Consider the following 23,909-nt stretch of genomic DNA (forward strand, 5'->3'; position numbering starts at 1 on the left):
TGGCTCAATGAGCTCATGTAATAACTGGCCTGTTATGTTAACTGTCTCTTTATCAGGCAGTATTAGTGGATTTTTTTTAAAAAAAGGTTAGCAGACTATGAATGGAATGCATGTACCATATACATGAATCAGAACCAACAGAGTCTCTCATCAGTGACATGCTTAATTTTGCAATTTTAGTTCAAATAACATTTTAATGAAATAAGAGAATACACTACAATCCTTACATTGGATACATGGAATCTATTCCAAGGCTGCTGTGGATACATGAAAATACGGATAAATGAATCCTATGTTTTCACTATACTTAGATTGGAGGACATAGAAAAACCCACAAACAATCCTAGAGGTATGATGTATTTTTGGAGTGTAGATAAGTTAAACTGTGGATATTTAATCTGTGGACAAGGGAGTTATTTTTTATATCAAAGCAAAATGCTATCAAATTTTGGGTTGCATCAAAAAGAGTAACAGTGTTTAGGTCAAGGGAAGTCATGGTGGCTCTCTATTTTGCTTTGGTCAGACCTCACCTAAAAAAAGTTCTGAGCACCATAATTTAAATGAGATACAGTAGAGTCTCAGTTATCTGAGATAATGGCTTGGCTGAGGAAAACCCGTGGCACGCTCGTCTCTTGGAGGGACAGGTGTTTGCTGGAGAAAGGGCCTGTCCCTCTGAGAAATGCTCCACACGCCCCGGATCTCCCTCGGCCAGGCCCTTGCTGGAGGAAACTTTTTCCTCCAGCAAGGCCCTGGCCGAGGGAGATCTAGGGAGATGTCCCCACAATTGTGGGGTGCTTCTGGGGCACTTCCTCCTCCCTCTCCTTCGCTCAAGCTCCCTTCGCTCGAGAGAAGGAGAGGGAGAGGGAGGGGTGCCCCCGGCAGCCCCTCGGATGATATGGACGCTTGGTTAACTGGGGCTCGGTTAACCGATACTCTACTGTATTGGCAAGCTGGAAGGTGTCCAGAGGAGGGCAACTAAAATGATCAAAGGTCTAGAGACCATGCCTTGTGAGAAGCTGGGTATTTTTAGCCTGTAGAATAGAAGAGTGACATGATAGCCATGTATAAATATGTGAAAGGATGCCATAAAGAAAAGGGAGCAGGCTTTTTTTTCTGCTGCCCTGGAAACTAGGACTCGAAGCAATGGGTTCAAATTACATGAAAGGAAATTCAACCAGATCATTAGGAAGAACTTCCTGACTGTAAGAGATGTTCAGCAGTGGAACTCTTTGTCTTGGAGTGTGATGGAAGCTCCTTCCTTGGAAGCTTTTAAACAGAGGTTGAATGGCCATCTGTCAGGAGTACTGTGAATGTGATTTTCCTGCATGACAGGGGATTGGACTAGATGGCCCTCACAACTCTGTGATTCTATGAATACGTATTCTGTTGCCCACAGTACACTATGGGTTGCATTATAGATGCCAGTTTGCTTTCCCCTTTGGAACTGCAGAGGTCTCTGCTTCTTGCTCCTCATTTTTGTCTGCAAGTACAGATAGCATAGGGTTGCTTCCTACATCTCCCCTCCCCACTAACCTTCCAGTGAGCATCTAGTTCTAATATATTTTTTAAAAGACCCTTAGCACTCCACATTTTTCTTTGGCAGAGGTTTAGAAGTTTTTATTGCCATGGTTTTTAAATTAGATTGGTAAATGTAAAAATATTGCTGGTTCTTTTATCTCCATTTTGATTCTTCCAGTTAAAAGCTTTGGTGTACTTTATGAGGGATGTTACAATGGATTATTCTCTCTCCGGTTATGTTCTCATATTGTATTACAAAGGGTTTGTGAAAGTAATTCCCTGTGCAGTTTGCTGCAACTAATTTTTCTTTCTGTCAAAAGAATTGGATGAATTCACTCATAATAGAATGTAGAGAACATGATGTTAAAAATAGAGGTATTTCTGTACAAACCTTTGGAGGTCAGTTCTTAGCTCAATGCAATCTGACGTTCCTTTTGGTCTCTCCCTCCCTCCCTGCCTCCCTGATGTAGGCATTTCCTTCCAAAGTTTCCCTTGTTCTAGAAATGACTTCAATGTAATCTTGTAGGAAATAAGATAATGTAACTAATCCCTTCTTTCAATGATGTGTTGTGGCTCACACAAAGAATAAAGAACTTACTATTGTACTTTGGTATGCACTTCATTTTTTCAGTAATGTTTAAAAAATAGTTGTAACTATTTCGTTGATAACATTTTATGATTTGACGAATAACATCATGTCAACATGCATATTTGTAGTTTTACTATATGTAACAATATTTTTTGTAGAACCCATCATGGTGTACTGATTTGAACATAGGGCTATGATTGTGGAGACTGAATCTCTGCTTGACCATAGAAATTTGCTAGGTGACCTTGTACAAGTCACACTCTTTCAGCCTCAGAGGAAGGCAGTGGCAAACTCCTTCTGAACAAAACTTGCCAAGAAAACTCCCTGATGCCTTAAGGCAGTGGTTCTCAACCTATGGGTCCCCAGATGTTTTGACCTTCAACTCCCAGAAATGCTAACAGCTGGTAAACTGGCTAGGATTTCTGGGAGTTGTAGGCCAAAACACCTGGGAACCCACAGGTTGAGAACCACTTCCTTAGGGTCGCCAAAAGTCAGAGATGATTTGAGGGTACCTACTTTTCTCCCAAATAGCATTCAAGTGTTTGCACTATGAATTAAAATAGAGCAGTTAAAATAGTATGAAGTACAAATGTTTAAACAAGCATTAAAAAGTAGATTTAAACACTCTTTTGTAAACATTGAAATTCAAAACAATTTAACACCTAAAATTCACAATGCATATTAAAGCATCATACCTGTCTACACATCACTACATCCTGGCCAGCCAAGGCAGAAGGGCCTGCTTAAACAAGAAAGTCTTTGTCTGCTGGTGAAAAGACAGCAGTTTGACACTTACTCTGAAATCTAGCAGCCACTGAGAAGTTTCTCACCCATTTCTTTCTCTAAATAAAACTTGGGCAACTTGTATGGGGATGTACAGGCTTTTGAAATAGCTTGGGACAAAACTGTATAGGACTTTTATACCAGCCTGTTGTTCAGTCCAAAAGGAGGGTTCTTTCAGACTTCCATGGGGGGAGTTTGCAGGCCATGCAGGTGTTTGGAAGCCACCATTGTCATCTGCATAGCACAATATCTTCATCACAGATGTCTTCATGACATTTGTGTGCCCTGATCTCCAGGGGTTGGGGTGCCCAATTGGAGGAGTACATTTCTTCTCAGGTCCACCTGTAAAACATTTAACCAAGTAAATACTCCATCCTGTGAGGCATTCCAGTGTTGGCAGCCTTCCTGCCCACTTCCCATAGGCAGAGTTTACAAGGGTTTTCTTGTAATGATCATATTTCCCTTTGCTAATGCATCTTCAGTGGTTCGTAATTCAACTTGCCACTTCTCTCTCACAACCTCTGGGTTTTATGTGGTATGAGGTCAAGTTCCAGGTGCCAAGGATTCCAGTCCATGGGATCCCATTGTGGGACTTTGGCAGTGGAAATTTATAGGTAACATATTCCTTGATGGTGAAAGCACTCAGTCTCAAATGGAAGAAAACTACAAAGCGGCTACATATCTGAATGGCTTATGAATCGCCATGTCCTTCACTCATTCATAGTTTGTCCAGTATTGAAATCATTTGGTTCAGGCACTGGGCCCGTGCCTCATTCAATGCCAACCTATGTAGCTCAAACCAATGCAAAGTGTGTCCGTTTCCTGTCAGAATAAAACCTGTGTGGTGTATTTGTGTGTTAGGTGCAGCTTCCAACAGTCTTCACTAGCCTCTTGCCACTAGACCTGAACTGTAACTTTTAAGCCACCCTCAAGCACAGTCTCCCAGAGGCCATGTGGTTGTTGTGGTTGTGTGCCTTCAATACATTTCCAGTTGTGGTGACCCTATCATGGAGATTTCTTAGCAAGATTTGTTCACAGAGGTTTACTTTTACCTTCCTTTGAGGCTGAAACAATTTGACTTGTCCAAGGTCACCTAGTGGGTTTCTATGGCTGAGTGGGAATTTGAACTCTCTTCTCCAGAACTTTAGCAGCTTTGAGTCTCCTTTGTGGAGAGAAAAAAATGGGGTATAAATAAACCATCATCATCATCATCATCATCATCATCATCATCATCATCATCATCATCATCATCTTACTCCAGTGCTCAAACCACTACATGACACTGGCTCTAAACACATCATACTAGCCTAACTAGGAAGTTATTACTTTGTGAATTGTTGTAACTGTCCAGAAAAGATCATAGCTTGTGCACCAGTCAGAATTGGCATCAAGTTTTCCAAGCCACAGAACCTACATGGGCCTCTAGTGACAAGAAAGGGTACGGACTTGTAGCAGCTTTCCAGAGATTTATAATGGAGTCCAACTCTATGAGTATTTTCATATCTATGTTGGATATCAAACCAGGGACCTTTTGCATGTAAGTCACATGCTTTACTATTGAGTTATTTCTTTTGGTTCTGAGGTGAGGATGCTTGCTGGTGGCTGTAATCGTATTTACTAATGTAAGTAGTCGTTTATTTTTTTTATGTCAGGAGCGAATTGAGAAATTACAAGTTGCTTCTGGTGTGAGAGAATTGGTCGTCTGCAAGGACGTTGTCCAGGGGACACCCGAATGTTTTGATGTTTTACTATCTTTGTGAGAGGCTTCTTTCATGTCCCTACATCGGGAGTTGGTGCTTACATAGGGAGCTCATCCACACTCTCCTCGGATTTGAACTGGCAACCTTCAGGTCAGCAACCCAACCTTCAGATCAGCAGTCCTGCCAGCACAAGGGTTTAACCCATTGCGCCACCGGGGGTTAGTTTAGTTTAGTTTAGTTTATTTCGATAACATTAAAAGTTTATTTGGGAATCCTATATCAATTATTTATGAACCGTAGTCTATATCTTTATTTTGTCATATCATTAGTTTTCAATCTATCTTAGCAGCAGATCCTTTTTAAAAAGTTCATATGATTTGAATTACGCAGTATTTTGAAAATTGACTTTGAAGTACTAAAGCTGCTTGATTTAAATAAGTGCAGGCAAACAAAACTAAATGTTCATAAGTAGGATGGGTGGAGCTGCAAGTAATTGGGCTGCAGAAGCAGATGTGCTCCTTATAGTGTAGTTGAAAGGTATGTTCCTGTATTGCATGTTGAAACTTGGGTATTGATCTTTTTATTTGTTTCTCTGCTGCCGTTATAAATTGTGACTGTTCTGAAAATACTATTAGGCACAGGAAATATAAGAATGAATCACTGTGACCCATGAAAGTGGATCAAAGGGCAACTGCTAACGGGTTTTCAAAATGAATCCAGTATTTTATGCAGTGGGTGAATTTGCCTAGTTTGTATGATAATGTTGTTGGCTATAAAAGCACTTTGCCAAAGAAAAAACAAAAGGAAAGGAAGGTTCTTCTATATAATATATTGCCCCCCTTTTCATTCTTTAACTCTAAGAATATTGAGGCACTTGTACAAGCACAATTAGTGAATTGAGTAAGTAAATAAATAAACAAATTGGGTTAAAACAAAACAGAATACAAGAAAGAAATGTAGTAGTTTGGTTCATAGGTAGACTTTAAGTGTGTGAAGCAGTTCTTGTCTGATGTGATTATTGCCTATTGGGACCCAATTACATTTTCAAGTGGCATTCGTTCAAATACAGTTTAATGGGAGTTTTGACCCAATCGACCCATTTAGTTGCTTCTTCAGATGGCAAATTGTGCAGCCTCAGAATTTGGGAAAATATGTTGTCTTTGTTCTGCTACTCCCTGAACCCTCCATGCAGCGTTGTCAGTGGTGGTTGGTGGATTTTGGGTGCTGTTGTATTAAAAGTAACTTTCTCAAGCTCTGAGCATTCTAAAAGGTTCCAGGGATAATGTTTTATTGGCATGAATGAAACTGCTGCTACCGCAAGAAAAGTCATTTGGCATAATTGTGAATTATGTGACAGAAGAACAAAGGAAATCAGAAAGCAAAGCATACAGGGAGTAGGAGACTAGAGCTGGGTTAAAGGAAAGAGAATAAAATAATAAGAAGGAAAGAAAAAGCTAGAGCTGAATTTTGTGCTTTTCTTATCCATAAAAAGCGGACATGTTTATTAAGAGGAATTCAAAAAGTTGCAGAGATCTCGAAGTAGGTGTCCTCATGGTGGAGGCAAGTAGGTTAGCACAATGTTTTACTTTGATGTGGTAGTTTGGTTGGGTGTTGACACGCACACAAATTGTTAAAGGGACCAGACAAATGCCTCAAACCAGGTCATTCTGCACTGCACTGGTTTCACTTGGAGCATGGCATAGCCATCAAACAGGGCCATATATGCTCTCTTTTCTTGCCCAAAGGATGGACCTGCTTTGGGATAGTATGGCAAGACCAAAGCTTTGGGAGCCAAACAAGACATCATTCTAATAGTGCTGTTATCAACCAGATACGTTGCTGGGGCCACACTAAAAAGAGCAATGAGGTTTAACTCTTCGTATTCTAGCCATATTGACAAATATCTACTCCATGCAGCAATTAAGCATAGAAAGAGAGTTCCCTTTGATGTCAATGAAAAATGTATTGTCAAGTTTAGAAATGGATCTGCAAAAATTTGAACTAGTCATGATTAATATAAGATGTTAGTATTTATTATAATGCCCGTCATATGGTAGCATCCATAAATGAAAGTTGGTGTCAGTAATGGAAAAACTGGCATTCAAGGATAGAGGTATGAGTGGAGAAGAAGATGGTACTCGCAGACTCCTAAAAGATGGAAGCAGGGGTCTTAAACTGACTTGTTTATCTGTACAGTCATACCTCTGGATTTGATTATTCATGGACCTGATTAAATGTTATCTCTAGGTAACTCTAGGTCCTTTGGTGTGACTCTGTGCCCGTTCCTCAAGAAAGTTTTTTTTTAAAAAAAAAACCCTGAGAGAACACCTTTTGGTTTTTCAGTATACTACTCTCCCCACCACCCAGTTCATGTTGACGGGTGTCTGGACAAGATGGTTGTGAGGCCAAAGCAAATATACTTCAAATTGGCTCTATAAGAAATCCATTTGTAACAAATGACCAACAATAGACTGACTTAAAAAATGAATCATGACTTTTTTATAGCCAGCTATGTTCTTAGGCTAGTTTGCATAAAATGCATTTTCTTAACAAAAAAAGAAAAAGGGGAGAAAAGAAAAAAACATAAAAGAGATTTCCCCTGTTGCTTTGGTAATTTCCTGTGGCAATTATCTTCAGAAAACCTGCCAACTTCCATAAAAGGCTCGTAGCAGAACTGTTCTGTAAAATGTAAGTGTCATATCTCATCATAGTTCTAACCCTTCATCTGTTCATGCAGCATTCAGCAGAATAAAAAGTTCAAATATAAAAAGTATTTCCTATTTGATTTATATGCATATTCACTTTGAGGATTATTCTGCTGACAGTCTTATTTAACAACTCATTCTAAAAGTTGCCATGAGTTTTCTGGGCTGCATGGGCATTATTTTTCCGTGTCAGAAGCGACTTGAGAAACCGCAAGTCACTTCTGATGTGAGAGAATTGGCTGTCTGCAAGGATGTTGCCCAGGGGACGCCCGGATGTTTTGATGTTTTTTACCATCCTTGTGGAAAGCTTCTCTCATGTCCCCACATCGGGAGCTGGAGCTTACAGAGGGAGCTCATCCACGTTTTCCCCGGGTTGGATTAGAACCTGGCAGCCTTCAGATCAGCAACCCAACTTTCAAGTCACAACGGTTTAACCCACTGCGCTACCAGGGGCTCTTGCATGGGCATGATCCAGAGGTTGGAGTAAGCCTGCCATAGATGTGGGTGAAACATCAGGAGAGAATGCTTCTGGAACATGGCCATACAGCTTGGAAAACTCACAGCAACCCAGTGATTCCGGCCATGAAAGCTTTTGACAACACATTCTAAAGGTTTAATTTTTTTTAATTATTACTTTAAATATGTTGTGTCAATTTATAACTGCAAATATAATAGTTGTGTAAATCAATATAATCTACAGTAAAATGGTTTCTCCGTTTGTCCCATGCATTGTACATTCCACATATCTCTCCTATTGTTTTAGTTAAGGCAAAAGGAAAACATTTTAAAGCATCCTATTCACCTTCTAATGAGCAATTAGATGTTGGTGACTAAGAAAAGAGGTAGTAGATTCTGTCATTGGAGGGCCTGCACTTGCTCATTGCTCCCTGCAAAATCTTTAATTGGATCCCACCACTTATTTCAAAATTCAGTAGGCTTGTGGATATATATTTTAACACAAATATTACTTTGTTATAATTTTCTATGTAGTTAAAAGGTTTCTGGGCTACTTTAAGTTATTATTTAGTTTTACAGTTCTGAATGGCAAAAGTAGAGTAAGAGAACCTGGATTCCACAGTAGTTGAACTAAATTGAATGAAATCCTTCTTTTGCCAATCAGCTCATTAAATGATTGTCCCAGCAATGTATGCTTCTAGTGTAATTCCAGCTGCCCAAATTGTGTGAGACATAGGATGCATCTACGCAGACAATTGACCCCAAAGGCCAACTTTCACGCGTTCCTAAAGTATGGGGAACCTCCTGGGCATTCCCTGACTTTAACAAACACTGATCAAGACCATGTCAAGTTGTCTTTCCCGGCGTGTAGGACAAATCGGCTGTGTGTGTCATGTGTGCATCACCCCTTCCCTATTTTATTTGGCCCATGTAGATGGGACCCCTGCTATAAAATTTGAGCAATGCTGAGTGGGAAAGTTGGAAACAATACATTGACAATAGATCCAAGCATTTTTAAGGTAGATATGGAACTCTCCATGATTTATTATTTAGTATTTTAATTGCTGGGAATATTTCTGAAGAAAACTGTTTATATATTAACATCATCAAAAGAAATACATCATTCCATGCATAAAAATGCTAATAGCAGGAATTTAAATTCCCTTAGAAATGTCCAACAAGAATGATCTCTTAGTGCATTAGATGCTCGGCAACATCATTATGCTTCATTATAGTCAGGTTAAATAATAACAAGTAATGATAATGCATTTCTCTTGCAGATTGTATCAAGAAGGATTTCAAATCCATATCTGGAAAACCCTCCCAGCAAGGTATAGTTTTTCAAAAAAACATTTGACCCCATCCTGTAACTTATGTTTTATGTCTGCATCGTTTTGTGCTACTTTCCAAATGCTCCCTGAAGCAGAGAACATTTATTCATGTTTGAACTTATAGCAGTCATGCGGGTGAAGATTTTCTAAAGTAAATAGGTTGCAGTTTTTCTGATAGGAAATTCCATATTCATATACAAAAAGCTCAGCAAAATCATGCTGATACTTGTAGGCTGTGTTCTTGTAATTTTTATGTTGTACTAATGCTATAACCTTGTATGCTTGAATAATTTATTGTTTGCCCAATTTGTCTTTTTTTCCTTTAGATTTATGGAGAGGGTGCATCATGTGCTGCGAGAGCTCTCAGAAATGTTTTTGTTCTACAAGCTTCTGATCTGGTGAAAGACAGGATGTCTCTCATGGGGCTTTGCAGGTAACCATGTTCGCCTTGTTTTTAACAAAACTATTTCCATTTCTTCCTTCCCTCATGATGATGAGTAGGTTGACTACCACGTGTTTCTAATGTAGCAAATTTCTTTCTGGTGAGCAAAGAACAGCAAATCGTAATATTGTAAGCCATTTATTCATGAATTGATCTTATGTTCTACCGTCCTCTTTCTCGTGGCAGTTGTTGATATGATTGTATCCATATGGATTTCCTGTTTCTTATTAATTTCTTTCATTCTTGTTTTTTTGTCATTTTTTTCTGTGCTATAGTATTTATGGAAGCAACCTTTGGTCTGGTACAATAAATTATATTGACTCTAATATGCACACGTGTTTCCAAAAGATAAATATATGACAATTGAGTTGATCCTATCTCCTGTAAAATACTTTGTTAATTTGAAGAAGGAGTTTCCTGCATGTGTTATAGGATGCAGGACATGTTATAGGATTTCAGACACAGTTATTACATGTTATAGTAATAGCCATCAAAGTGAAAAGTAGCCACACAAATCTGCCCTCAGGGAGGCAGTATAGCAGTACATGTGGTTATATGCTTCTTATTGTATAAATGTTGTTACCATTTATCCTAGTTTATAACATTTTGTGTACGTCTCTTGCACAGTAATCTGAACAGAGATTTAGTTGCAAAGTATAGAATCTGAGAGCAAAACTATAGATAGCTCTATCAAATTAGACTACTTTTTAAGTATAGGAAAAATGCTCTTAAGTTTGTAAACATGTTTTCCCTTTAACTGTGAATTAGCTGCAGTTATAATAGCATGCAGATTCACTGCTCTTTCAAAATGGGGAAAACCCCCACATATTGTGACATGTCAGTTCCATGGACTGATTCAACATGTCCTAACAAAAAGAAAAGATTGGCATTTTCTGATTTACTACTTGCAGATTTCTTACGCCTTTAAAACACAGGCTATTGTGTGCTTAACTAAAAAATAATTCATTGTGTTATATGACATATCCTCAAAACACATCAGTCCTATATTAAATATCCCATTTCCCCCTAAAACCACAGTTTCTTTATGGTTCATAATCCACCCAGTCTAATAAAGGAGATTGTGGTTAATGTGTGAAAACTAGAGCTTAAAGCTAGGAGACATTAATCGGTTTGGGGCATAGTGTATGTGTCTGTGTATATGAGAGAGAGAGAAAGATGAAATAAAAGAAAAAAGTCAAATTATCTATACAGATCAGACAAAAAAGGCAGGTAGAATGTAGCCTGAGGGGAATGATTTATATACTTGAGATAATGAGGATAAGGCAAGCATTGAAGGGCTGCATGCAAGCTATTGAACCATAAGGTTAATCTTGTGTTTGAAACCTCAGCATCAGGTTTATTGAAATATACTTTCTTCTTTCTTCATAAATAGCATTGAGACTTAAGTGACATGGAGTGTCTTTCAGTTATGACTGGGAAACAAGCTACAGCTTGAGTAGAAATTGTCTTTCATTGTTGCCCGTATTCTGATAACCTTCCATTTAGATTGCGATTTACTGCAAGACTTGCCTTTGAAGATAGTTCAGAAGAATTCATAGGGCAGTTGTTTGTAATGTATTATTCAGACCATATTTCACCAGTCCTAAGTGGATCACCAAGCACTTGCTGCTAGTTTGCCTTTTGACAGATGTCTCTTCAGAGTGCTGATGTTTACCATTTAAACCAGTGGTCCCCAAGAACTAAAATATGGTCCGTGGCCTCACAGTTACTACACCATTGCAATGAAAACAACTGGTTTCACAAAATCCTTTTATAGTGCTGAAGCAATGGGGATGTCGGGAGGGGAGAGGTTGACTACCCACAAAAGGTGCGACAACAAGCCTTCTGACTGCTGCTTCTCCTCCTTCCTCCCTCTGAGTGGAACAGTTCCATGTGACGCCTGGAAATAGGGGCACCTTGGTGTTTTTGTTTTTAAGCTCGTTCCTGGGGTTATTTGGGATGTTGATTCTGAAAATTGCATTGGATAGACCACATCAGCTCTAGATTATTGAATATGGTTTCTGTGGGTGAGCAGATTGCGACTGCCGGATGGCATATGTTCTGTAACAGAAACTAGAGCTGATGTGGTCTATCCAATGCAATTTTCTGAATCAGCACCCCAAATAACTAAACTTATTGTAAAGTTCACCAGAAACTGATTCCCTAACATTTTTGGTACTAATGTTGGGAGAGTGGTCCCTGGTCAAAGTGGTCTCTGTTCAAAAAAAGGTTGGCAACCACTGACTTAAACCAATGAACATCTTACATTCCAAGTATTTAATGGATACATCATTATCATCTTGCCTCCATTAAGGAGGTCATCTACCGAGGTCCAGTGCTATATCCCTATACCATCTGAAGTTGTACATTGACTCAATACATCTGTATGTTTCAAACTTTTTCTCACTGTCAGAAAAAAATACAATTGTGATCTATAGCTCCATTAATTTTGAGAGTCTTTTTCTGGGGCTTTTATTTTATGTAGTATTCATCATTGCATTTCTGTATATGTTTATTCAAAAGTGGGTACTGAGATTTACTCTCATTTTAAACATGTTTGTGATTAGAACCTCCCTAGTCTTTACTTGTGTCTTTTTTTTTTATCAGGCGAAGCTCCATTGGATCTGAACTTGTAGACTGGCTGCTAAAGCACTGTCCTTTCATTAAGGCTAGATCTGCAGCAGCGGGCATTTGGCAGCTCCTACTGAATATGGGAATTGTGTTATCAGGTCAGTTTTATGAAAATAAGTCCATCCTGTTTTAGGAAGGTCTTTAGATTCCCCTGGATTTTTTTTTATATAAAAGATGGAAGTATGTGTTGTTCTAAAGGTAGGCTGCCCCATAATTGCTTTCATTCATAGTTATCTTTCAAAGGTTTGCCTTCCATTTTACTGTTTTCAGCAAATGGGCCTTTAATGGTGCAGCTATCGGGTATTTTTAGTATATGAATTGCATATTGTTCTCCTTTTTACAACTCTTTCCACTGCCATTGCTTTCTTTTGTTGTTCTTCTGTGTCAAATTCTGTGTTACACCTTCTGCAGAGCAGACAAGGTGCCCCACACTTTGATCGTATCTTATTTAGAAATACATTGGTTCCTGATAAATGCATTGCAGGATGGCTTTGATAAAGGCCTTGCTTCAGCTTTGTCCTTTCTCTTGCTATCTCCCATCTTCATAATCATTTATATATCCAGATCTTAACAATGGCCAAGTCCTGCCTTGTCATTGCTTTGACAAGCTGCAGGCCTTCATTTGCTGCAGAATCTCTCAGTAATCTCTCTTCTATGTTATTGTAGTCCTTTTAATGTTAGGTCTCCCTTTGGACATACATCTTGTCTTCAGACAACTCGGAATGACCTGCTTAATGTAATCTTTTGCTTTCATTTCAGTGACTATGTCTGTTCCATTCCTAAAGGCTTTGTGTAATTTCTGCATTAGATTCAATTTTCTTGGACTTTTATTTATGGCATCCTATATCTCCACCACTGATTTGTACATAACCTTAGCTGTCTGAAAATGCAGTTTATGAAGATTGCTCCTCTGATAAACTGTTTGTGTGGAATGCATTTGTGTGGTTATAATCATGCTACAGTGGTACAGTAGAGTCTCACTTATCCAAGCTTCACTTATCCAATGTTTTGTATTATCCAACACAGTCTGCCTTTTAGTATTCAATGTTTTTGTAGTAAATGTTGCAATGTTTTGGTGCTAAATTCGTAAATACAGTAACTACTACATAACATTACTGTGTATTGAACTGCTTTTTCTGTCAATTTGTTGTAAAACATGATGTTTTGGTGCTTAATTTGTAAAATCATAATTTAATTTTATGTTTAATAGGCTTTTTCCTTAATCCCTCCTTATTATTCAACATTTTCGCTTATCCAATGTTCTGCTGGCCCGTTTATGTTGGATAAGTGAGACTCTACTGTACTTCTTTTGTTTTAACTGCTTACATTGGCATTGCTAAAGTTGCATATTATCTTGCCTGTGTGGGACATATCTCTAAATGCATTTGCAAAATGCCTTTCAGAATGCATGGAATAAGCCTTGCTTTGAATATTAAAAATTTAGACTGTAGCCCGACTATAAGAAAAGTTAAGTACTCCTTGCTTCTGATGGCTTATTAAAGGGTAATATACAATGAGGTGGAATAGATTAAAATGTCAGGAAGATTTGGCATAAGGATTTGTGTGGAATCAGAAGTAGCATGAATGAAAAATTCTGTACAGTCTTGCACTTTAAAAAATGTTCACATTGTGTAAATGGATGCTCTAGACCAGGCATGGGCAAACTTTGGCCCTCCAGGTGTTTGGACTTCAACTCCCATAATTCCTAACAGTCTACCAAAACACCTGGAGGGCCAAAGTTTGCCCATGCCTGCCCTAGACTGTACAGTCGGCCCTCTACATCCAGAGATTTGCACCCACAGATTCAATAATCCATAGCTTCAAAATATTAAAAAACCAGAAATTCAAAAATTTGTCATTTTATATAAGTGACATCATTTTACTCCAATATTGTACATCATGGGACTTGAGAATCCACAGATTTTGATATCCCCAGAGTGTCCAGCCGATACCAAAGACCCATTGTATCCACTTGTAGCCGTGGTGTGTTTTCTGCAATAAAAACAGGTGTTAGGAAGAAAACATAGCTAATTTGCATACTTGATGTAGTTTTTAACTGCAGATTGAAGTAATGAATCACTAAACATTACCTTCACAATTAACCTAGGGATTTTAACCTTTGCAATGAAAAAAATGTTGTACAGTTCACCAGTTTTTGTTTCCTTTCCTTTAAACAGTGGACAGACAGGTTTGCTTCCAGGACAAGTATGTTTTCTACCAGTTCTCAGTGGATGAGTGTACATATCTTTTCTGTGAATATGAAGGAGAAGATGGGTGGAAAAACGGTGTGAAGCTTTTACTGCAGCTAGTGCCTGTTATTCCTACAAGGATTAATACGTGTAATTTGTAAGTACATCATTTGTAATTACTGTTACTGTGTATTCTTCATTTAACATCCACCTGTCTTTGTTCATTACGTAGTTTATGGAGTAGGCAGTTGCCTATGAAATTTATTCATGTATTAGATCTTTCATTTTGTAGGAGGAATGGTGCTATTGTTGTTGATGTTTCTTATCCAAATCAGACTGGAAAGAAAGAGCTGTACCCATATTATCCGCAGGGAGCAAAATTCATGAAAGTCTGCTGTATATATTTGAGCAAAAATGAAACCTTGCAACATTGACAAATGAAAAAGCAAGGGCTTGAGTACACAATGTGCACACAGTGCACAAACAGGCACTGGAAATGGAAAGAAATTTCATGGTCTAACTACAGGAGCAGCTCAGCTGTTGATAGAAAATGTTCTCTCAGATGCTGTAGCTTTTGAAGTTCCTATATCAAGGGAGAATATGGCTGTGATGTACTTATATGATAAAAAAACAACAACAGCAATCCAGAAATCTTCTCAGATTTAGACCTGGAAGCCAAAAGATATTGAGAGGTGTACCTCTCACAAACCGGTATGAATGACTTGGCCAAATATACTATGTAAAGTGAAGATGTGGTGGTTAAACCCTTTTGCAAACTGAACTGCTGACCTGAAGGTTGCCAGTTCGAATCTGCGAGATGGGGTGAGCTTCCATCTGTCAGCTCTAGCTTGTGGGGACATGAGAGAAGCCTCCCAGCAGGATGATAACACGTCCGGGCATCCCCTGGGTAACGTCTCTGTAGACAGCCAATTATCTCACACTAGAAGCGACTTGCAGTATGTTCTCAAGTCGCTTCTGACAAGATTAAAAAAAACTATGTAAACAGGCTGTCAAGGCAAAAGTGAGGTTGGGCTGGGCCTTAATATGTTCTATTCTGTGTTTATCTGTTAGTCTTGAGATGGATCTGTTTTAGCTCAGGTATGATCACCAGTCATTAATTTTGTTCTTAAAAATAAAACATGAGCGGGCATGAGGTCGTCAATGGACTGCCCCTTCTCAAGGCATTTGATTATTTTGAGTACAATTTCCAAGGAAAGGCAGCTATACTGTCTTATTGCATGCGGCAGTAAATGATGTTAGTTAATAACCCAGGATAAGAGATGGTACTCTTTGGCTTTCAGGTTTATGTCTGGTTTTCTTCTTGATCTGGACATGACTGGATAAAGTAAAGGTGCTTATTTGTAGTAATATTGGAAACACTGTCTGTTGCCATGTCTTGGTTACAGTACGAAGATCTATGTAAGTGGTGTGTAAGCAGGATAAGATTAAGTCTGTTGAGGACCTAAACTGAGTACGGCCCCCATATCTGCAGGACAAGTACCTCTGGTTTCACCTACCTGCATTGGAGAAAATATGTCATATCTAGGAACTTTCTAAGTCTTTCAGGATGAATCTATGATAACTTCCTACGAAAGTCATTTTACATTGCTTCCTTTTTCCATGGTATGTTCCAGAATGTATCACGTGTGGATATGGGATTATACTGTATCTTAACTAGACCCTATAGCCAAAAATTGAATTACATTAATACAGTATATTATTTTATAAATAGCTAAAAAGTGCATGTAACATAACATTTATTCCTGGGTTACAAATGTCGTTTCCTAATAGAAACATGGAAAAAGTTTATTAAACTGCAGAAACTTTGTTCTGGAGTATAACAATTACTTTCAAAGTAAGTACCACACAATTAAATAGGAAATAACATTTGCAAACCAGGAACAGATTGTTTTTCAATTTTTCATTTTTTTTTCAATTTTTCATTTTTTCAGATTTTTTTTCACAGCAATTTTTCCTGTGTTTGCTATTTCTACTGTTGTTGTTGTTGTTGTTGTTGTTAAGGGGCTCCTATCACAGTCTCAGGCCAAAAAAATTAGCCTACTTACCTTGTACATGAATCTGTCATTAAACTGGAACAATTCTTCTTTGACTTCAGGCAGTTTTGAGGCATTTTATTTACATTTTAATCTCTTCCTCCTTCCCAAAGGAATAACAGAAAAATAGAAGACACCACTGAAACAAATGCTGAAATTCTTGCTCGCCTCACAGCTGCGGTATGTCTTTCATATGAATTTTTTTAGTCCATTTCAAATATTTATTAAGGATGGACTGGAGTTTCGTGTTTCCATTCCAGTATTTTGTATTTGCAGCAACTGAATGGAAGTAAATTAGTGCTAGTATATTTATATCCTGGCCTTAAACCACTAAAATACAGTTAAAGTTATAATTATATAATTAAGCATGTAGCTTCAGCCCCCCCCCCCCCCGGAAATTCTCAGGGTGGTCCGCGATAAGGCCTTATTGGTACGTAGCACGTGGTGCGTGTTTATTCATATCATGATCTGATCACCATGCTCAATATGGGGGTATTGGGATAACGATACAAAAGGTTTGCTAGGGTAGATTCTCTCTCACTCAGACTCAGCCCCCCCCCCCCCCCCCAGCGCGAATCAAAATCCTGGCTATGGGCCTGCTTTACATAGTATATTGAAAGATTGGTAGTTATTAAAACTATATAAATCTAAATTCAAAAAAATGTTTAAAACACATAGTACAAGCATCTAAGAAGTCTGGACAGTTTCTTGACTTGGCAGCAAATGATAAGAAAGTTGGCCACAAGGAATCTTGTTTCAAAGGATATTTATTGGACTCTGTGATGCCACTTCGGAAGATTTCTGGTTATTATCTGTCTTACCCCATAGTGCAGGAGACATGAAAAATAGGCTTCCATAGGGATGCTGTTGGTGGAATAATTTCTCCAGCATAGTGCTAAATTAACAGTAGAATCACTGCTGTTCAACAATAGAAATCACTGTTACTCATGTTGATTGTCTGGTGACAGGAAGATATCAGCGGGGAAATCTTTTATGGAGCCAAGTGACTGTAATTATGCATTCTTGAGATATGATTTTGATTTCTCTTATTCATTGAAATAATTTGATAAAGTACTGAGAAGTGGGTTGTGGGCCAAGAAATCTAATGAAGTGAAATCTTTCACAGCAAGTGGATCACGTGTAGAAACAGGTGTGCTACATATTGGAATCATATTTGTGGTGATGATGCTCTGAAATCAAAGATTAACATGGAGGTAGGTATGGAGCCTTGGTGGCGAAGTGTGTTAAAGCACTGGGCTGCTGAACTTGCAGACCGAAAGGTCCCAGGTTCAAATCCTGGGAGCGGAGTGAGCGCCCGTTGTTAGCTCCAGCTACTGCCAACCTAGCAGTTTGAAAACATGCAAATGAGAGTAGATTAATAGGTACCGCTCCGGTGGGAAGGTAACGGTACTCCATGCAGTCATGCTCGGAGGTGTCTAAGGACAACACCGGCTCTTCAGCTTAGAAATGGAGATGAGCACCACCTCCCAGCTTGGAGAATTGAGTATTAAGAGGGGATATTATAATCAAGTTGTTTTGAAAGGATGCCTTGTTGAGGAGCTTGTCTCAGACATAGAACAATTGATTCAAACAGCAGAAAAGGCCTCCTAAACATTAGGGAACCATTCTTGATGGTAAGAGCTGTTTGACAGTGGAATATGCTGCCTCAGTGTATGGTGAACTCCTCCTTTGGGGTTTTTTAAAGAGAGACTAGATGACCATCTCTTGGGAGTGCTTTGATTGTGAGTTCATGCATGGTAGGGGTTTGGACTGGGTGCCCTTTGTGGTCTCTTCCAACCTTATGATTCCAAAATGGTGGTCAAGTTTGCTGACAGTTACAGTATTTTGATTAGGTAGAGCCAGCATAGTGTAGTGGATTGGATACTGGATTTAGGACTCTTGGAGACCAAGGTTCAAATTCCTGACTGGCCATGGAAGCCTTGGGCAAATGATGTCACTTTCAGAGGAAATCAATGGCAAACCTTTGAAAAAAATACTGCTAAGAAAATTCCACCACAGAGTTTCTGTAAATCACAGTGACTTGGAAGGTGCACAACAACATTTAGATTAGTGCAAAAAGAAAAGAAAAGAAGTTTCCAGAAGAATGTCTTGGTGGAATAAGCCTTGTAATGGATGTAAAGAAGTATGAAATGCTGTACATCACAGCAGTTTTATATATAGGTAAAGATTTTTCCCTGACATTAAATCTAGTTGTGTCTGATACTGGGGTTGGTGCTCATCTCCCTTTCTAAGTTGAGTAGCCGCCGTTGTCTGTAGACACCTCCAAGGTCATATGGCCAGCATGACTGCATGGAGCACTGTTACCTTCCCGCCAGAGCAGTACCTAGTGATCGATTCACATTTAGATGTTTTCGAACTGCTAGGTTGGCAGCAGCTGGGGCTAACAGCGGGAGCTCACTCTGCTCCCTGTATTCTAACCACCAATCTTTTAGCCAGCAAGTTCAGCAGTTTAATCCACTGCACCACTGGGGGCTCCTAGTTTTATATATACTCTGATAGAAACTGACCAAAAGAAAGACCCAACTGAAGACAAGCTCATTAACTGTGATAAAATTTTGTAACAGCATTAATTTTTTGAACAGGCCTGTGTGATGACTAATTGATTTTATATGGCTTTCAGATAGGGTATTTGTTGAAGGTAAATTTTGAAATGTTCATTCATATTACTGTATGATTCACAGATGCCAGAAACATGTTGTAAGCAATATAGACCCTCCAGGATAGCTGCAGACAGAAAAGACACCATACTTACAGTTTTCTGGAGGATCAAGCAGCTTATTAGACAGATAGACCTAGAATAAGATTAGGGAAGGTGAGGATCTGGTTATTGCCTGAACAAAGACCGGGCGGTGTGATAACATTTATTGTTGGGTCAGGTGTTGTGTATGGGGAGAGGTGATAAAGTCATTTTGTGATTGAAGTTGCCTTTTTTTTATTGCTTCACCACAAAAGGTACAAATAAATCACAAGACTCCAAGACCTAAGGTCCCAGCTGATCTTGACAATTAATGTGGCAGTGTCATTGTTTATTGGGAAATGAAATTGGCATAATAATGATTAATTATCTATTTTGACTCCATGGATATGGATTTTTTGAGCAGAAGTTGTAACTCTATACAAAATGTCTAGAAAAAGGGGAGGAAAGTGTCAGTGTTGAAATGCACACACAAAGATAATTTGCTAAGTTAAATGGTGCAGGAATACTTGGCATATAAAGTCTGGATGAATAATATAGGCATACAAATATTAAGCTTCCTGAACTAATTATGCACACATCTTTAATACAGCATTATTGTCATGTGGCACTGCTTTTCATTGGCCTTTGCTCTGTTGGTTTCCCACATAGCTGCCATATCTATAATATAGTTTTGGGAAGGACTTTCTCAGAATAATAGTACGATTCTTTTTTTGTTGATGACTCAGACCAGAACTTGTTAGCAAAGGAAATGCATGCTTGTTACATACAATGGAAGGGCAAGAGAATTTTGAATGATAATAGTCATTACTGAAACGTGCCCAGTTTGTTGGATTGCAGGAAACAACTGTAAAGGGATTACTTTTGTTCAGAAGCATTACATTTTAATATCATAACATTATACTTAGTGCTGTGATTTTTCAGAAGTGACTTTGTTTCTAATGGTGCGTATATATATGTGTTATTTTTATAAAATCCTTTTTTGAAGTATATACTGGTATATACACCCGTTGCAAAATCAAAGTAATTAGTTCATAATACAGGTACAAGATTGCTAAAGGAGGAAGCATTGGAAATGTTCTGCTTTGGTGCTTTTTTCAGATGTAGTAGGAGCTAGTGTGTTTTTGGGGCTAATTTGTAGGAGCAGGTGACCTTAAGATTTAAATAATGTCAGGATGTACCTACATTGACTCAGTGCTCAGGTTTATTTCTGTGATGTGCAGCTAAAGGGGGAGCAATATGTTGCCGTGGACCAAAATGGTCTTTTCAATGATGGTGTTGCAATTCTGGAATCTTTATTTATTTTAATATTTATTAAACCATTTTTATCTCACACTTTGCCATGGGAACTCAAAAAGAAGCAGCTCCATGTTAAATACATGAATAATTTAATCAGCATAAATCATATTAAGCTAGCAACAGTTAAAACCACTTTAAAAATTGAATAAATTTAAAACCAAGTACAGTAAAAACCCGCTAAATCGAGCCCTGCTCGTCCCGAGCGTCCGGGCAATTCGAGCCAAATTCCTCCCCCCCCCCCCTCACTCACCTCACCAGATCCCAGTGCTGCCGGAATTCAGCTGGGTGAGTGAGTGAGCGAGAGGTGGAGGGTGGGCTCTCTCTCTCGCTCCTCCGCCATGCTGGGCACCAATGCTGCCGGCCCCCCCAGCATGGCGAAGGAGCCGAGGCATGGGCGGGTGGGAGAAGGAGGAGGGCCCCAAAAGTCCTCCTCGCTCACCCACTCACTCTCTCGCTCCTCCTCCATGCTGGGCGCCAGTGCTGCCGGCTCCAGCATGACAAGGGAGCCGAGGCATGGGCAGGTAGGTGGGTGAGTGAAGAGGACTTTTGGAGCCCTCCTCACTCACCCACTCGCTGCCTGGCTCCTCCTCCATGCTGGGCGCCAGTGCTGCCGGCTCCAGCATGCGAGGGAGCCGAGGCACGGGCGGGCGGGTGAGCGAGGAGGACTTTTGGGGCCCTCCTCGCTCACCTACCCGCTTGGCTCCCTCGCTTGCTGGAGCCGGCAGCACCAGTGTCCAGCATGGAGGAGGAGTGAGCGGGTGAGCGAGGAGGGCTCCAAAAGAGCCCTTCAGTCAATGTTTTTAAAGTTAATGTTTTCAATAAATTGCGATGTTTTGATGCTAAATTAATAAATACAGTAATTACTACATAACTTTACCGTGTATTGAACTGCTTTTTCTGTGGGTTTGTTGCAATACATTATGTTTTGGTGCTAAATTAATAAATACAGTAATTACTACATAACTTTGCTGTATATTGAACTGCTTTTTCTGTGTATTTATTGCAAAACATGATGTTTTGGTGCTTAATTTGGAAAATAATAACAAAATGTGACATTTAATAGGCTTTTCCTTAATCCCTCTTATAATCCAAGTTATTCGCTAATCCAAGCTTCTGCTGGCCCGTTTAGCTTGGATGAGTGAGACTCTACTGTACATGTATACTTTGAAATAGATTAAACCCCGAAGTATTTAATAATTTAATAATAAAAAGGTGATGTTTTGGCTGAATCCTGGAAAGAAACCAATGTTGATTCCAGTTGGACCAGAAATGTGAGGGCATTTCACAGTTAGGGAGTATAATTGCAAAAAAAGCACTTCTGGCACCCTTCTTCTGCCAGGGATACACACTATTTTTATGGTCTTTTGGTCTATTTTGCTAATCTACTTTAATATGTTTTGTAGCTGCTTCCCCCCCCCCCCCAAAAAAAAAGGTGCTTGTGTATATTAAAGGTGTGTTCTTGTTCCCTGCATTTTACATTTTCGATGGCAGTTTTTTTACTATCCTGGCAATTCTGAATGAATATATATATATTGAGATAATACAAGTAAGATTCAAATACACTGAGAGAATAAATATTAACGGAGTAACAGAGCATCGCATATTTGTATAGGTTGCAGGAGGGAAGATATGTCACTCCTATGCATGCACGCACATTGTTGGGAGTGGAAAGAGAAAGAAATTGAAACAAAAAACTCTAAAGTAACAAAAGTAACTGATGTACTCACATCCCCCTGAGCACCAGTGGTGACAAATAATTGAGGACTGTATGGTCTCAGTGCCCACATATAGAGGGAACAAATATGATAGCACCATATATCTTGTATCATGTTCTGCATGCAAGAAGGTGGCACCACAATGCTCCCACCCCACGAAATTCTTGTGGCACAGCTTGCAGTAAGTTTTCTACTGCAAGACCTCATCCCTCTTTCCAAATGAAGGTTCATATCATCCTGTACTCCTCAAAAACACTGTTCTGGGGCACAGTATATAAAAGAGGAGAAAGGATACTCCACAGAACATAGTACTGTTAAGATTCCTGTGAGTTTTTAATGTCTACAGCAGATATCTTCAAACGTTTTAAGTAGAGGGCCGGTTCACAGTCCCACAGACTGTTGGGGGCCCAGATTAATGTTTGGAAAAAAAATAAACTAATTCCTATTCGCACTGCACATATCTTATTTGTAGTGCAAAACATTGAAAGATCGATACAATATTTTAAACGAACAATTCTAATCAACATAAACTTACCAATATTTCAGTGGGAAGTGTGGACCTGCTTTTGGCTGATGGTATAGTCAAGCTAATTAAGATTGTTGTTGTGTGCCTTCAAGTTGTTTCAGACTTAGGACGACCCCAAGTGTAAAGTTTAGGACAGGGGCCAGATAAATGACCTTGGAGGGCCGCATCCAGCTCATGGGCCTTAATTTGGGGATCCTTGGAAAGCATGAGCAAACTTGGGTCCTTCTGGTGTTTTGGATTTCAACTCCCACAATTACTAACAGCTTCAGGCGCCTTCCTTTGCCCCCTTAAGCTTAAGGCTGTTAGGAATTGTGAGAGTTGAAGTCCAAAACACCTGAAGGACCCAAGTGTACCCATGCCTGCTCTAGAGAGAGCATAAAAAAGCCGATATAACAGCCGATATAGTGGGTAGAGTAGCTACAGAGGACACACTCAATCATTCTAAAAGCAAGGATTGGGAATGAAGGTGAACTTTTGTCAAAAGAGAAGAGAGAGGACATTTGACAAGGGTCAACTGCAGACATGTAAACATACTGGGCAGTTCTAAGTAGAGTGTGCCCACTGAATAAATTGTTGGCTGGTGAGTCAGTGCATGTGAATGGTGAGTCCTACTGATTCAGTGGATCTACTGTAGTTGGGACCAATCATTGCATTTGGGCCACTTACAACAGCAGCCTCTAGCACCGGAATGGGAGCAAAGTGCCCCATGCTTCATTATGCAACGAACTCCGCATATTCTGCCTCAAGGTAGAAAAGAGGGCTAAGAAGTGAACAAAATCCATATGCTTTCTGGAAGCTAGGACAGTTAAAAAAACAAGCAAAATTTTATAAAATAAATGTGGTTATCTCAGGAGCCCAGTAAGTGACAATAATATATGTCGCTCATTATCATGCTTCTTGCCCTCAGCCTAGTATTAGCTCTTAACGTCCTTAAAAAAACAAAACACAAAAACAACTCACACAAACATAAACTCTAATAGAGAAGCAGTTATATTAATGTTGCCTCCTATGGCACATTGCTTTGAGACCTCATATTTTTATAGTTGCCACTACTCTTTCTCAGATCTATTCAAAGACACTTCTCCATTTTTAGTACACAGATACCATGTAATTTTGTTCTTGATTGCTAGCAACCATGGCAGGCTCTCTGTGACTATGGCATCACTCCTGATGAAATATAATTTTGCACAAAGGAACTGATAAGGAAGCAGTTAATGCTGAACATGGTTAACATCTGCTTGCAGCAGCTTTCTTT

General features: G+C 39.2%; 1 protein-coding gene across 1 annotated transcript in view; it reads left to right on the forward strand.

Annotated features, from left to right (window-relative positions):
• Positions 1 to 23,909, forward strand: part of rapgef5 (Rap guanine nucleotide exchange factor 5) — a 164,407-nt gene that overhangs the window by 23,553 nt on the left and 116,945 nt on the right. Inside the window, exons 2-6 of the mRNA XM_003222147.4 lie at positions 9,032 to 9,082; positions 9,409 to 9,515; positions 12,132 to 12,253; positions 14,333 to 14,501; positions 16,512 to 16,578. Coding sequence (XP_003222195.2) covers positions 9,032 to 9,082; positions 9,409 to 9,515; positions 12,132 to 12,253; positions 14,333 to 14,501; positions 16,512 to 16,578 — 516 coding nt within the window. The remainder of the gene's footprint in view (positions 1 to 9,031; positions 9,083 to 9,408; positions 9,516 to 12,131; positions 12,254 to 14,332; positions 14,502 to 16,511; positions 16,579 to 23,909) is intronic.

This window comes from Anolis carolinensis, chromosome 6, assembly GCF_035594765.1.
Source record: "Anolis carolinensis isolate JA03-04 chromosome 6, rAnoCar3.1.pri, whole genome shotgun sequence".
NCBI lineage: Eukaryota > Metazoa > Chordata > Lepidosauria > Squamata > Dactyloidae > Anolis > Anolis carolinensis.